General features: G+C 49.1%; 1 protein-coding gene across 15 annotated transcripts in view; it reads left to right on the forward strand.

The window, feature by feature from the left end:
- CACNA1D (calcium voltage-gated channel subunit alpha1 D) overlaps positions 1–13,251 on the forward strand; it is a 295,348-nt gene that overhangs the window by 215,602 nt on the left and 66,495 nt on the right. For 14 of the 15 annotated variants that reach the window (XM_059389949.1, XM_059389962.1, XM_059389957.1 and 11 more), the window contains 7 exons: positions 603–723; positions 3,686–3,800; positions 4,182–4,251; positions 5,099–5,165; positions 5,910–6,057; positions 8,638–8,767; positions 12,125–12,184. In XM_059389949.1, the coding sequence (XP_059245932.1) occupies positions 603–723; positions 3,686–3,800; positions 4,182–4,251; positions 5,099–5,165; positions 5,910–6,057; positions 8,638–8,767; positions 12,125–12,184 (711 nt within the window). The remainder of the gene's footprint in view (positions 1–602; positions 724–3,685; positions 3,801–4,181; positions 4,252–5,098; positions 5,166–5,909; positions 6,058–8,637; positions 8,768–12,124; positions 12,185–13,251) is intronic. The other variant, XM_059389951.1, reaches the window with a different exon arrangement.

Raw genomic sequence — 13,251 nt, forward strand, 5'->3', positions numbered from 1 at the left:
AATAGTGTCTGCTTGCTGGGTAGTTTGTAAATTCACATGCAATAGTTGGAATTCCCTGCCTCTACAAATTCAGGGGTCTAATTCTCCATTTCCAGTGTAGAGGAACCATGTGGGATCATAGGCAGCCATTGAAAGGACTGACAGCACTTACTGACATGGATCTTTAGAGTATATTTTGAGTGGGGGAGAAAAAAAAGGCAAATGCAGAAAATTCATAAAGTATGACATGCTTTATGTCTAATAAGTCTGAGAAGACATCAACTACCTCTTTCCTCTGGGAGGGTTTCTGGGTGCTCCCGTGCACAGGGGTTCTGGAGAAAGGTGCGTCAACAGCATGCTCTCGGGGCATGGGTGCAGGCTGGGGGCATCATCTGAGACTAGGTAAGTCTTATATGTTGTGTTGCTTTATTTTCATGTGAGGCATTAACTCCTGGTTTGTGTAAATGAAAAAGCGTTTTGAAAATTCTACCCGAAGTATTTGTTGAGCACAGTGAAAGGCAGCTAGAACCCGATGTGGGCAGCCCCCAGGGGGCTCCGGCGGGCCGTGGGGAGCTGCGGTCCTGCTGCGTGCATGTGGGCTGACCGTGGTTTTGGCCTCTTAGATCCTGACAGGGGAAGACTGGAACGCTGTAATGTATGACGGCATCATGGCCTACGGCGGCCCCTCCTCATCGGGGATGATCGTCTGCATCTACTTCATCATCCTCTTCATTTGTGGTAACTGTATCCTTCAAGCTGGGCTGGGGCTTGGTCCTCACCATCTCATTTTGTTTCTCCCTGTCCACACTTCCATGGTGGTGGTGGCCCGTGGCAGTGGCGGCCGTTGGGATGGGGAGGTGAATGCTTCCTTAGCCCCAGTATCTGCCTCCTTCACTGTTGCTGGGATGGCAGAGGGGGGTCAAAGTCCCAGTAGGCTTTGAGGAATGAGCATGCTGGGGAAAGGAGCATGGGACCGCGCATGGACTGTTCCTGTTGTCGCCCAGCTCGGCGGCCCAGCTCCTGTGCAGGTCCCAAGGGAAGGCTTAGGGCAGAGCTGAGTTGTCTTCCATGCCATCATGCTTGGGTGGTTAGGGGTACATCTGTGTCTCTTGAGACCTTTCCTAAGCAATGGGGACCCACTGTTGGTGGCTTGACATAAGCTCCCCAGGCCTGATTTGGGTTTGCTGATCTGTACATCTCTGGGATTAAGTCTCCACTGGCTGACTGCAGTTAGGCTCTGAGCTCCTTTCTGACTCCTTTTATTCCTTTTCCCTGGCAAGAGGCAGTCCCCAATTCTAGACTTCTGGAACTCTGAATCTCTCTTTCCTTCAATCAGACCCTTTATGACCTTGTAACTTTCGGTTGTGTCTTCTCTCTCTCTCTCTGACCTCGCTGACTGGCATAGACCTGGCATATGGGACCCTCGCTGAGGGTTTGGGTTTGGTGAAAGAGCGTTTGTACAAATATGTGCACACCTTCTCTTGGTCTTCACTTTTTTATTTTAAAGAATCCTACCTGGATTCCTCTCCTAAGAAGCCCCAGATTCCTTTAGCTGTTTCCCCCTTAATCTTCTCTGGTTCTGGTTCATTAGTGAGTTGTCTTCTGGGCAGAAGCCCCAGGGCAAACTTCTAAGGACAATACCTAGAAGCCCCACTAGTCCCTCAGGCAGCTCGAACACCCCCCTGCCTACGGGTGAGCTCTCCTACCGGTTTTATCCTTATAGCCCCCACCGCACATGGGGGGCCAGATCCTACTGGATTTGGGATGGGGGCTTCTCCGTCCCGCCAGCTCAATGGTAAACTTCTCGAGTCAGGGGTCTCTTTATATTCACATCTCTGTGGCCCTTGGTAAATGCTTGTTAAAGGAATGATCAGTGTTTTCTTATTGTACATTCCTCTGCAGACCCTTGGGGCCAGAGCAATATACCGGCTTTAGGTCTGTGGAGAAGTATTCTCTGGCCACACTCATTCTTGTTACATGTTGTGTGTTTTGTTTCTTTTGTAATACATGTGCGACTCTCTGAAATGCTTAAGTAGTTTATGTTCTGTCTTCCCCAACTAGAATAGATGCTACATGAGAGTAGGGGCTCTGGTCCATCGTGTCCATAGCACCCAGCACAGTCCGCGGCATGCTGGAGATGCTCGGATCTTTCTGAATGAATTCCAGACCCCACCACTCTTTGAGAGGGTCTGGGTAATGCCTCTCAATAGAGATGATGGGTGTGTGCTCTTGGAAACCATCTGTACAAACTTGCAAGATTTTCTTGTGGTTTATTACTCTGGATGTGCCTTCCAATACTCAGAAGAGTCTGGTGTCCTTGCAAGACTAAGGGTACATGATTTCTTGACTGAGATCATCGGTAGGAATTCTCCTTACAGTTAGTATCGGTAGGAATTCTCCTTACAGTTAGTCCTGCACTGATCCCTACCTGAGCCACCATTGCCCCACGTGTATCAGAGGGGAGCTTGTGTTACGAAGTCCTCACCCAGCCCAAGACAGACTGCTTCCTTGGGCTCTGCTTAATGCATAGTCTAACATATCAAAGGCTTTTTGAAAGTTTTAATACAGCTTATTCATGTTTCTATCCTCTTTAAAGACTTGAATAGATTCGTCAAGCATGATATTCCCCGGAAGCTATCTCACGTCAGTCCCTTGTTAGGTTACACTTGTGTTACCTGGCTGAAATTTCAGATTGCACAGGGCCTGGGGTTTCTGGGCTCCCATAATCTTGCGCACAGATGACCATGCATCAGCCAGGGAGAAAGCATCGTCCCAGAAGGAGCCATCTTGACTTATGTCCCTCTGATCCCCGTGCTTCTCAAAAATGCACTTAACTGCTGGTGAGTAGGAAACAGGCATCTTCCAGGAGACTTGGGAAACTTGTTCGGAATTACTTTTTTTTTTTTCTATCACAGGAAACCACACATATAACATTATATAGTAAGAGCCAAAAACCTGATAGCTTGTTCAGTCACCTGACTTTTTGGGATCTGAAAAAATAAAATGCAACCACCACAGTAAAAGATATAGCTATAGTGGGGCCATTCAAAAGAACAGGTGGGCACCATCTGGCAGTACATCAGCATTTGTGGGGGGAATGAATGAATGAGTATCCGCAGACTGAAGACCATTTCAGATGAGAAAGACTCAGACTGCTTTGTGCAGTCATCATCTTGAATAATGCGTAGCCTTTAAAAGGGTCTATTTGAGAAAGCATGCACTGGATTTATATGTTATAGGTACATGCGTGTTTTAAAAGAAACAAAATGCACAAAGCAAAATGCAAAATGCATAACATCTATGTTCATGGAATGGATTGTTTCATGCAGTGTGTATGATAGCTGGGAATACGTCGGTGTGCAGACACACGTGTTGGTACAAGCACACACACACACACACACACACACGTGCCTATAAAAGGAAATGTTGAAGTTTGTAGGTGTTCATGCATTTTAGGTAGATCTTAATTTTGCTTCTTTCCAGACTGTCTTCTACAGGTTTCTGGGGTGTTTTGGTTTTGTTGGTTTGGTTTCGTTTTTTTTTTTAAGCAGGCTGTAGCCTTCTGGTCTTCCCAAATGAATACAGCTCTCAGGGGACAGTCACCTGTTACCAGCCTTCCAGAGCACAGAGGGGTGTGACATTGACATCGTCGACCACCAGTAGTTGCATTTAGAAATCGTGCCATTCCCTTAATATGACAAACTAGATATCCTGCTGAACGTCTTCTTGGCCATTGCTGTAGACAATCTGGCTGATGCTGAAAGTTTGAATACTGCCCAGAAAGAGGAAGCCGAAGAGAAGGAGAGGAAAAAGATTGCCAGGTAATCGTATTTTCACCCGAGGAATGAATCTTGGGTAGAACCTGGGCCCTCAGCTCTCCTTCCCTCAGAGCTAAGAGTAAGAGTCACGTGGTCCCATGCTTAAAGAATCCCTGTGGTTAATTTTGGTGTCATAAAATAAATGATGCGTTCGGTGCTGATGAGCTCTCACCGGAGAATTTTAATAAGGTGATCTGTGTAATGAACCCAGCGCACCGAGGGGAACGGGAAGCTCTGAGTGTGGGTTGTGCTCTGTTCTCGCTGTTAGAGTTGTTTCCAGTTAAATTCTGTCCTTCATCAGGCCACTGTGGATTCCGAATCTGGATTAGCATTTTTGTGCATAGCAATACGGTTATTCGGTTTCTTGTGTTCTTTTCTCTGTAGAAAAGAGAGCCTGGAGAATAAAAAGAACAACAAACCAGAAGTCAACCAGATAGCCAACAGTGATAATAAGGTATACGTCCCGCAACAGTTCTCTGCTTTTTGTTTCAAAATGAATCTGTTGATCTCATCATAAATGTACCATTTACACCATGAGAAGTATCCTGTGTGATGTTCTGGTGGGTGAGAGTACGGCACACCATTATAGACACTGGCTTCCCAGGGGGATTCTGAGTGAATTTAGGCAGCTCACTGGTGATTAATCAGTGTTTCACCAGATAACTAACATGATAAGTATTTGACTGGGGGGACCACTTTTTTTTTTTTCTTTATTGGAATTGTGTCATCAGACCTGACCTTGTCAGTATCTTCTCACTAGGGGTTAAAATTGAGGATTGTTAATAGATGTCTGCCTCCAGAGGGAATCTTGGGATCGGGGATCTGGGTGCTTGGGGCTATGGTGTCAAATTTCATCCCACTCAGGACAGCTCTGGATTTTTCATTCATTTGTTTGTTCCTTAAGTGGTTACTTGTTCTTGAGCAGTTACTGTGTGGCAGATACTGGAGCTCAGCAACGGAGAAGACCAACGAGGCCCCTACATGCATGGAGCTCGCATCCTAGCAGGGAGACAGGAATCTGCTCTGCAGTTACCATGCAGTGTGCAGGACAGTGCTGGGTAGAGGGGGGCGTGGATGGTGCTGCCAGCCACGGCCGGTAGGGGTTATACTCGTTTTCTCCTCCTCTGCCCTCAGAGCTCTGTCTGAAGTAGAGTCATCACTGGGGACACCTGTCCGTGTGCACATTGGAGAGAGCGTCTCTCTCTGTGCTGAACGGCAGGGCTGAGTCTTCACCTGGGTCCTCTGCAGTGCATTGAAGTCAGAGTCTCCCCTCCTCCCAAGACCTCTCTGTCATCCCCTAGGTTACAATTGATGACTATCGAGAAGAGGATGAAGACAAGGACCCCTACCCACCTTGTGATGTGCCAGGTACGGTTGCAGAGGCCGGTGACAGGCTCTCATTCATAGGTGATATGGCTTTGCTACCATGCTGTGATCAGGGGCTCCGTCTGTGGCTGGCCAGGCCAGCTGGGGTGCTGGTGGGCCGGGAGGCTGCCGAGACCATGGGTCCAGGCCCCTTGTGGAACAGTTAGCCCTGTTTTTTGTTTTTGTTTTTTTTCCCTTGGTCACGCAGGTAGCTTACGTAACCCCAGTTCCAGGTGGGAAGAGAAAATGAGAGTGGATCCAGGCAAGCCCCTCTTCTTCTGGGAAATCTCTCTAAGGGGGCAACCAGCCATTCCTACCATTAGCACTGCTTGCCTGACCCTTTCACATTGGCTGGTGCTCTTATTGGCTGAAGTAGCAGGGACTGCCGGGGACAGGATGTGGCGGATGATGGTCCTGTGTGGCTTGAAGTCTCACACACAGTTTTTCAGCCTGAAGTGGCAGGCTACTGGGGAAACAGTGAGGGCTGGCGGGCAGGCAGTGACAGTCCCACTGCAGATTACCTCTGCCTGAGCTCCGACCTGGAACTGCTAGGAACCTCCTTCCCAGAACCGCACTCAGTCACAGACAGGCACACTTCCTGGCCACTCAGTCCGTATTCAGAAGGGTTTTGATTCAATGTAAGCTGAGAGATGTGAAGGGTTACTCTCCACGTGAAACGGCAAACAGTCATTCAGCCCCAAATGCGATCATTATTTCATGCCTGTACAAAAGGTGTCTCATTTAAAGTAGGGGAAGAGGAAGAGGAGGAGGAGGAGGATGAACCCGAGGTCCCTGCCGGCCCCCGTCCTCGCAGAATCTCAGAGTTGAACATGAAGGAGAAAATCGCCCCCATTCCTGAAGGGAGTGCTTTCTTCATTCTGAGCAAGACCAACCCGTAAATACCCAGTTTCTAATTTCATTGCTGCTGTGTCTCCGTGTTACCCTGCAGATTGCTTGGGGGTGGGGGGAGGTTTGCTGGAGATGGGCTATAAGAGGGTGGTTCCCATCCCCCTTCTGTGCCTATGTGTTGAAGTCCTTAGGTCGTCTCTGACCCCTGTCTTCCTCCAGCCTTGCCTTTGTCCTTTGTCTCTTCCTGGCTGTCCTGTTCCTGGATGGAGGTGCTTTTAGGAGCATGACTAGCCCCTGGGACAAGCACCCTTCCAGATTCTCCTCCCCTTTGGCCCCTGTGTTGGCCAGAGCCCACGGCTCAGGTGTCCATGAATTGTCACCCGTGAAGTGTTTTCCAATCCAGAGGACCCTTCTTCATGAGTGGGTCCTTCTGTTGAGATTCCTTGGGGATGAGAATCTCGTGGCCAAGTTCCCCGCAGAATCTTCATCCTGTAATCCAGTTCAGCGAATCACTGGTCCCTGTTGGGTTCTATGGCAATAAAGGGATATTGCTCAATGATATTTTATATTTATAGGTGGTAGCTATTCAATTCAGTTCGACGCTATCCTGCTTAAAATAGCATTTCTTGTGTTAAAATGGCAAGGTGCTCACCAGGAGCGCAGTCCTTACAAGGACCGCAAGAGGATGACATTTATTTACTAGCTGGTTTCTAGGTTTTAAATCATCTGAGACAGATGGCATACCGGGGGGAATGAATGGCTCCTGGAAAAGTTTCTAGAATTATAGAAGCAGTTCTTGGCTGTCAGAGAAAAACTCTATGGATTTCACAGTCCTCGAGGAGACACAGGTGGGAAGCGAGGCTGCCGTCCTTAGTAACTGGAGGATTTGATGGTAGTTTTTATAATTCATCCCTGTTGAGAGTTTGGGTGTCTATTTTTTTAAAAAAAGATTTTGTTTACTTAGAGCATGAGCAGAGGGGAGAGGCAAAGGGGGAAGTAGACTCGACGCTGAGCAGGGAGCCTGACATGGGGCTCGATCCCAGGATCCCAGGATTGTGACCTGAGCCAAAGACAGATGCTTAACTGACTGAGCCACCCAGGTGCCCCTGGATGTCTTCTTTAAAAAGAAAAAAAAAAAAAGGTATTCGATTGATATACTGAAACCCACAGCTCGCTGGATCTACATATATTGAAGGAATAGATTGATTTCCACCCTCCACCCCGCAAAGCCGTGAACATTCCTGCACTCACTGTCTTGGGACGTGTTCTGCAGACTCAACTGCTAACAGTTTGCAAGCTCCCTGCACCCCCCCCCCCGCCCCCTGCCCCGCCTCAGGGCATATTCCTGCACAAAGCAGCTCCCAAAGGGAGGTTTCTCATAAAGTTGAGTCCAGTTTTGAAGGTGAAAAAGGAAAATATTTTCAAGGGAAAACATACATGTATTCTACAGGCTCAAAACAACATCTTTAAATTCGAAAGTGAAAAGTTGAGGTCAAGGGTAGTCTGGCACTGACTAGCCCATGGGATGTCAGGGACGGCAGGACCCTGAAGACGCTGTCACGTGTTGCCTGAGATCCCTGTACAATTCCTGCGTGATTCGACTTTTGCTCCACGTTCTCAGGTGTGCTTGGGGGTCAGGTCCAAAGTTTAAAAACAAAAACAAAAGGGGCGCCTGGGTGGCTCCCTCAGTTAAGCATCTGCCTTCGGCTCAGGTCATGATCCCGGGGTCCTGGGATCGAGTCCTGCATCGGGCTCTCTGCTCAGTGGGGAGCCTGCTTTCCTCTCTCCCTCTGCCGGCTGCTCCCCTTGCTTGTGTTCTCTCCCTCTGTCTCTCAGACAAATAACTAAATGAAATCTTAAAACAAAACAAAAAACCAAATTAAAAACAAGGCACTTAGAAGCTCCACAAAACAGGAGATTTTACCAAGCCCATCTACTAGTCCTTTTCATACAGCCAGGCTGCAGTATAAGATTTTAATTTTTATTTTTAACCGAAGTATAGCTGACATATAGTATCGTGTTCGTTTCAGGCATACGACGTAGTGATTTGACAAGTCTATACGTTACGCGGTGCTCACCACGATGACATCATTACTATGTTACTGATGAGCGTCCCCGTGCCGTACTGCTCATCCCCCTGACTTGTTTATTTTCAGGCTGAAAGTTTCAGCCTTTGCTCTCCCTGTGAGCTGCTGCCATGAGCTCTGGGCTCAGGTTCCTTCCTAAGGAGGGAATAGGAAGCCATGGGTAGGGGCAACTGTCACCGTCCAACTGGTTTGGGAATTACCCTCTGTCCCTACTGGCTGCGTCACCTTAAGAAATTTCAAAGGGGTAAGCCTCGAGTATCTCCATTTGCAGCCTGACAATAATCCCCACTTTTAAGGACTTGATGACTGATGTCTCCAGGAAGCCCACCCACAGAGCCGTAGCACTGTGGGCCCTTGGGGTCTGCCTTCTGGGACTTTCCAGGGGCTCACAGTCCGGTGACTGGAGTTGGCCAGGCTGGGGCACAGGCAGCACAGCAGACCGCTGTCCTTTGCCTGACCTGTCCCCAGCAAGTAGTCCCAGCACACAGAAGGCACCCGCCCCACCTAGGGCCGTGTCCATGCAGCAGCTTTCCCTACAGGATCCGCGTGGGCTGCCACAAACTCATCAACCACCACATCTTCACCAACCTCATCCTCGTCTTCATCATGCTCAGCAGTGCCGCCCTTGCTGCCGAGGACCCCATCCGCAGCCACTCCTTCAGGAACACTGTAAGCCATGCGTCGGGGTAGGGGGGCGGGTCATCGGCTGGGCCGAGCCCTGGTTTCTCTGGCAGGGGCCGTCACTCAGGCAGGGCTGAAGGCTAGAGGCAGCCTCTCGTTCACCCGGAGGCAGCTGGTGTTAAGGGTCATGCATGCCAGGGGGGTTGTGTCTTAGCAGGACAAGCCTGGTTTGAATCCTGTCCCCTGCCTTTCCTCTTAAATACTCTGCAGTGACTCACAGTGCATTCGGGAGCCCTGCTTCTCCTTCTCTTGGTCCCTTGCTGCCAGCATTTTGGTCCCTCTTTCCCCCTCCCTGGCCAAATTCCCATCTACGTCTATCTTGAGATTTCTGCCCTGTTGGAAACATCCAACAGGAGAGAAAGGAGAAATGGAACCAGGTAGGTCGTGTGCCCAGAAGCTCGTATTTAAGGTTGGTGGGAAGACGTCTAGCCCACACGGGACCACTTGGTCTCATCACTGGGGGAAACGTAAGTTAGGGACGGATGGTGTGTGGAGCCCCATGGTGAGGTGGAGAGGAAGAACCATGCTCTGTGGGGCCAGGAGGCAGTTTTACAAAGAAAACAAGTCGCCAGTTAAGTTTTCTGTTCTGGGCTGCTCAGAAACTGTATCTAAAATAGTTCTTGCCTAAGCTCTCCCATCTTAACAGTTCAGTTCATTCAGGACTGAGAATGCTTCAAAGCTTCAGAAGACCTGTAGTCTGTTGCCTGCTCTGGCTTGGATCCTCTAGCTCAGTTTCAGGCCATTATCAGGAAACCCAAGAGAGGGAGGCCCACAGGCATATGAGGCCATGGGCACTGTTGCCTTGCCTGGTTAGTACCTCTCTGTGGTCATCAGATTTTTAGAGATTTGAGAATTAAGACAAATCCCCAGATCGGCCTCCCAGGATTTTGGTTGTGACCATCAAGCCTTGTGTTGTATCGTTTCATTTCCAGGGCTGTTGGTATGCAGCCTAGCAACCCGAGTCTATCAGACTGGTAACGCATGGGCACTCTGATATGCAGATTTTAGAAGAACTCCCCTCCTAGGGCACATGTTGGTGTTGATGCGGAGAGGAAGGCCCTGCACCCATCCCAAATCTGTACTCATAGGTCAGGGCTTGTGTTAGAGACACTGAGGCTGTCTCTAGCTCAGTGTTCAAGTGGCACGAAGACCTCGGTGTCCTTGAGGTCTATCATGGAAGTGAATCACAAGGGGAAGAAGCTGTTTGGAAAAAAAAAAAAAAAAAAAACAACCATTATTGACAGAGTATAGGTCAGGAGCTAGTCTAGAACATAGACTGCCAAGGAGTTCATTTCCATGGGACCTCATGTTCTCATTTTTTATTGTAATTACTTCCCCATGAGTTTATTTCCCTGCCCTTTTTCTAAGAATGTTATTCTTTTTAAACAGATGCACATATGGGTACATGTAGTGCTTGCAAACTACTACAGTGTTTACTGTGGTAAAAATGCTTAACAGGAGATCTACCCCCTTGATAAATTAAGTGTATGAGCCAGCATTCTTAACAGTAGGTGGTGGTTGTAGAGCAGGTCTCCAGAACTTACTCATCTTACGTGACTGAAACTTGACACCCATTGAACGTGGCCCCATTTCTCCTTCCCCCAGCCCCCGACAATCTCCCTTCTTTCCAACTAAGGGTTTGGCTACTTTAGACGCGCCCCCCCCCCCCCCGTAAGTGGACTCATGCAGTGCCTTTGTTGTTGTTGTTTTAACATTTGCTGAGTTATTAGCGGAAGTGGGATGAATGAGGAAAGGACAGAGGAGCTCTGGCCTCCGGCACCAAGCTGGATTGCTGGTGTGGGGGCCACAGTATCTGCCTTGGCTACGTGGGGAGTTCTAACATGAACAGTCCTGCTGTGACCTAGGATGGAGGAAGGGCCAGGGGCTTGCAGTGTGCTGGAAACACCGTCATCACCTGGGTAGAAACACAAATATACAAAAGGTGTCCGGCAAAATTTAGACATCTCAAAACAGAAACAGTTGGGGCAATGAATGCCCTGTGGAGAACTTAAGCTGAGACAGTTGGCCTTTGCAAGGGGGTCCCTGCCTTCACCGTGGTGGAGCTATCAAGGACTCCCCTGGGTTGGAGCCCAGACTCGCATCACAGGCCCCGGGGCTCTCGGCTAGCACTCCCCAGATCCCACTCCTTGAGGATGGAGGTTCCTGGCTGCGCCGCTTGAGCAGCTGCTGCCTGACCCTTCCCCGGCATCCTCCTCTGTTACCTGAAGGAAGTTGGTCTGGGTTGAGGGGGGTGGGGGTCTCTCCACAGTCCCTCTGGCTCTGATCTCTTCAGTGTTCTTGAAGCCGGAGGGCACGGCTGTGAAGAGCAACAGCCAAGATGGCAGCCAAGACAGCAGCCAAGATGGCCTCTGCAAGTGGCAGCCTCTTGGCTGCCATCTTTGTGGCAAAGGGTTCCCTTTGCCGAGTAGCCTCGGTCAAGCAGTCAGACTCTGGCCACTGCCCCCCTCATCCTCCCTCACCTGCCCTCCTCTGTGGCTCTGAGAAGAACCAGGGACCCCAGAAGGGTTCCCTGAGCAGGACTCAGTTGGAGAGTAGATGACATTTTCAGGAACTCTGATGTGACTTGTAAGCTGGACTGATAATTCAAAGTCCAGGTCAGTCTTGTCTTTGCTTGGGCCCAGCTGGGTAAAAACCAAGCAAAAACCCAGTGCCAGGAGAGGGCGGTGTTAGATACAGAGCAGAGGCCAAGAGTTGTACTTTCCAAGTTACTCGAGACGTAAAAGCACAGGTTCACTTGTAGAGTCAAACTCTTCACTGAGGACTTTCCCAGCCCTGCACTCCAGGGAAGGAAGGGCGTTGACTCCCTGATGACATGGGCTGGAATCCGAAGGGGCACGTGGAAGCTTCTGGCCCCCCTGGATGCCACTGGCACCTTTGTTTACATTTCCCTACCAACCCGAAGCTTAGCTAGATGGCAGCCTGTTCTATTTGGCCAAAAAGGCAATGAAAAATCCAACATCACGTATAACAGTCGAGGTTACCTGATGTTGCCAGTCGGCCAGGGCCATACCCTGACAAGCAAAGGTTGTGTTAATAAAACACTTCTAGAAATGGGCCTCTGTCTGTCCATGACCCGAGATAGGGGAGCGAGTCTGCATGCGTGGTTAGAGGAGGTGAGTGTCCCCTCATGCTCTTCTCTGGTCACAGAGCTGACCCATAACCGGCCAGGAGGGGCTGCCCCTGTCCTCCCCCACCACCCCAGCAGCGGACCTGTCACGGGGGACGGGGGTCTGCCTGCATGTGGGGGTTCTGCCCCGGGGGCGCGCGGCTGTCCCCACTTGTCTGGATGCCTGTGTCTCATGCCCACCATGTTGTACCTTGCAGATACTGGGTTACTTTGACTATGCGTTTACAGCCATCTTTACCGTTGAAATCCTGTTAAAGGTAATGGCTCTTTCCTTGATCCTCACCTGCCCCAAAGCAGCCGTAGCAATAATAGTTGCAATTCTTTGTTTACCTTCCAGATGCTAGGTTACGCAGATTATGTCTTCACTGGCACTTTTGCCTTTGAGATCATTCTGAAGGTAACAGGTTCCACAGCCACGTGTCTCAGGGGCGTGCTCCTGTGGGACACGCGGCAGAGAAGCGTGAAGTGCTTTTGACTATTTTTATTTTTTGCCTTCTGTGATCAAGCTACACTTCTTTTTTAACTAAAGAATTTTACCCCCCCCCCCCCGTAACCATTCAACTTGTTTTTGCTGTTTCTTTTTAACCTTTCAATGCATGTAGGACCTATTTTGGCTTCATCATAGTGACTGGAAATTATTTTGCTGCTTTTTAAATATATCCTCTGAAACTTGTCGTCTGATGACAGATACATCAGTCTGTGTGAACCTTCTTCCGCCTTTCCTGACCTCAGAGTCAGAGGAGAAGCATTTATCCTACGAAGGGAATGTATCTCTCTTCGTTTCTTGGACTGAATTGTTTTCAGTGGCCTGAAATAGTAACACACTATTTTCTTGCAATGGTATTTGCAAGATAACCTGGGTCTTTTTGTGTTAAGACATTTTATATCTGTTTTAATGGATGGGCTTACATTTATGCAAAGAAAAGGAGCGCCCTTTGGATGGGGTACCCTAAATGTACCGCCCATGCATGAGCTCAGAGTTGCCATTGCCGCATGTGGTTTGTGGACTGAGTGTGAAGGCCCCCGAGGTCTGGAGACCCGCAACAGACAGTCGAGAACCCCCCCGACTTGCTAAGCGGTGTGGGTCACTGCCGTACCAGGACAACTGTCAGAGCAGTCGTCTCGGAGTGGGGAGATAAGCAGGGAGATTTTCACCACAATTGTCTTTAAACCATTTTGAGTTTTTATGTGTGCATCGTGGGGAAAAAAAAAATGTATTTTGTGTTAGACTCCTGTGGAACTTGGGCTCTTTACAAAACCATTTATAAAATGAAACCTCGCTGAACTTTGCCAGGTAATGGGGTACTTAGAGTTCCTTTATTTT

This window comes from Mustela nigripes, chromosome 2 (assembly GCF_022355385.1).
Source record: "Mustela nigripes isolate SB6536 chromosome 2, MUSNIG.SB6536, whole genome shotgun sequence".
NCBI lineage: Eukaryota > Metazoa > Chordata > Mammalia > Carnivora > Mustelidae > Mustela > Mustela nigripes.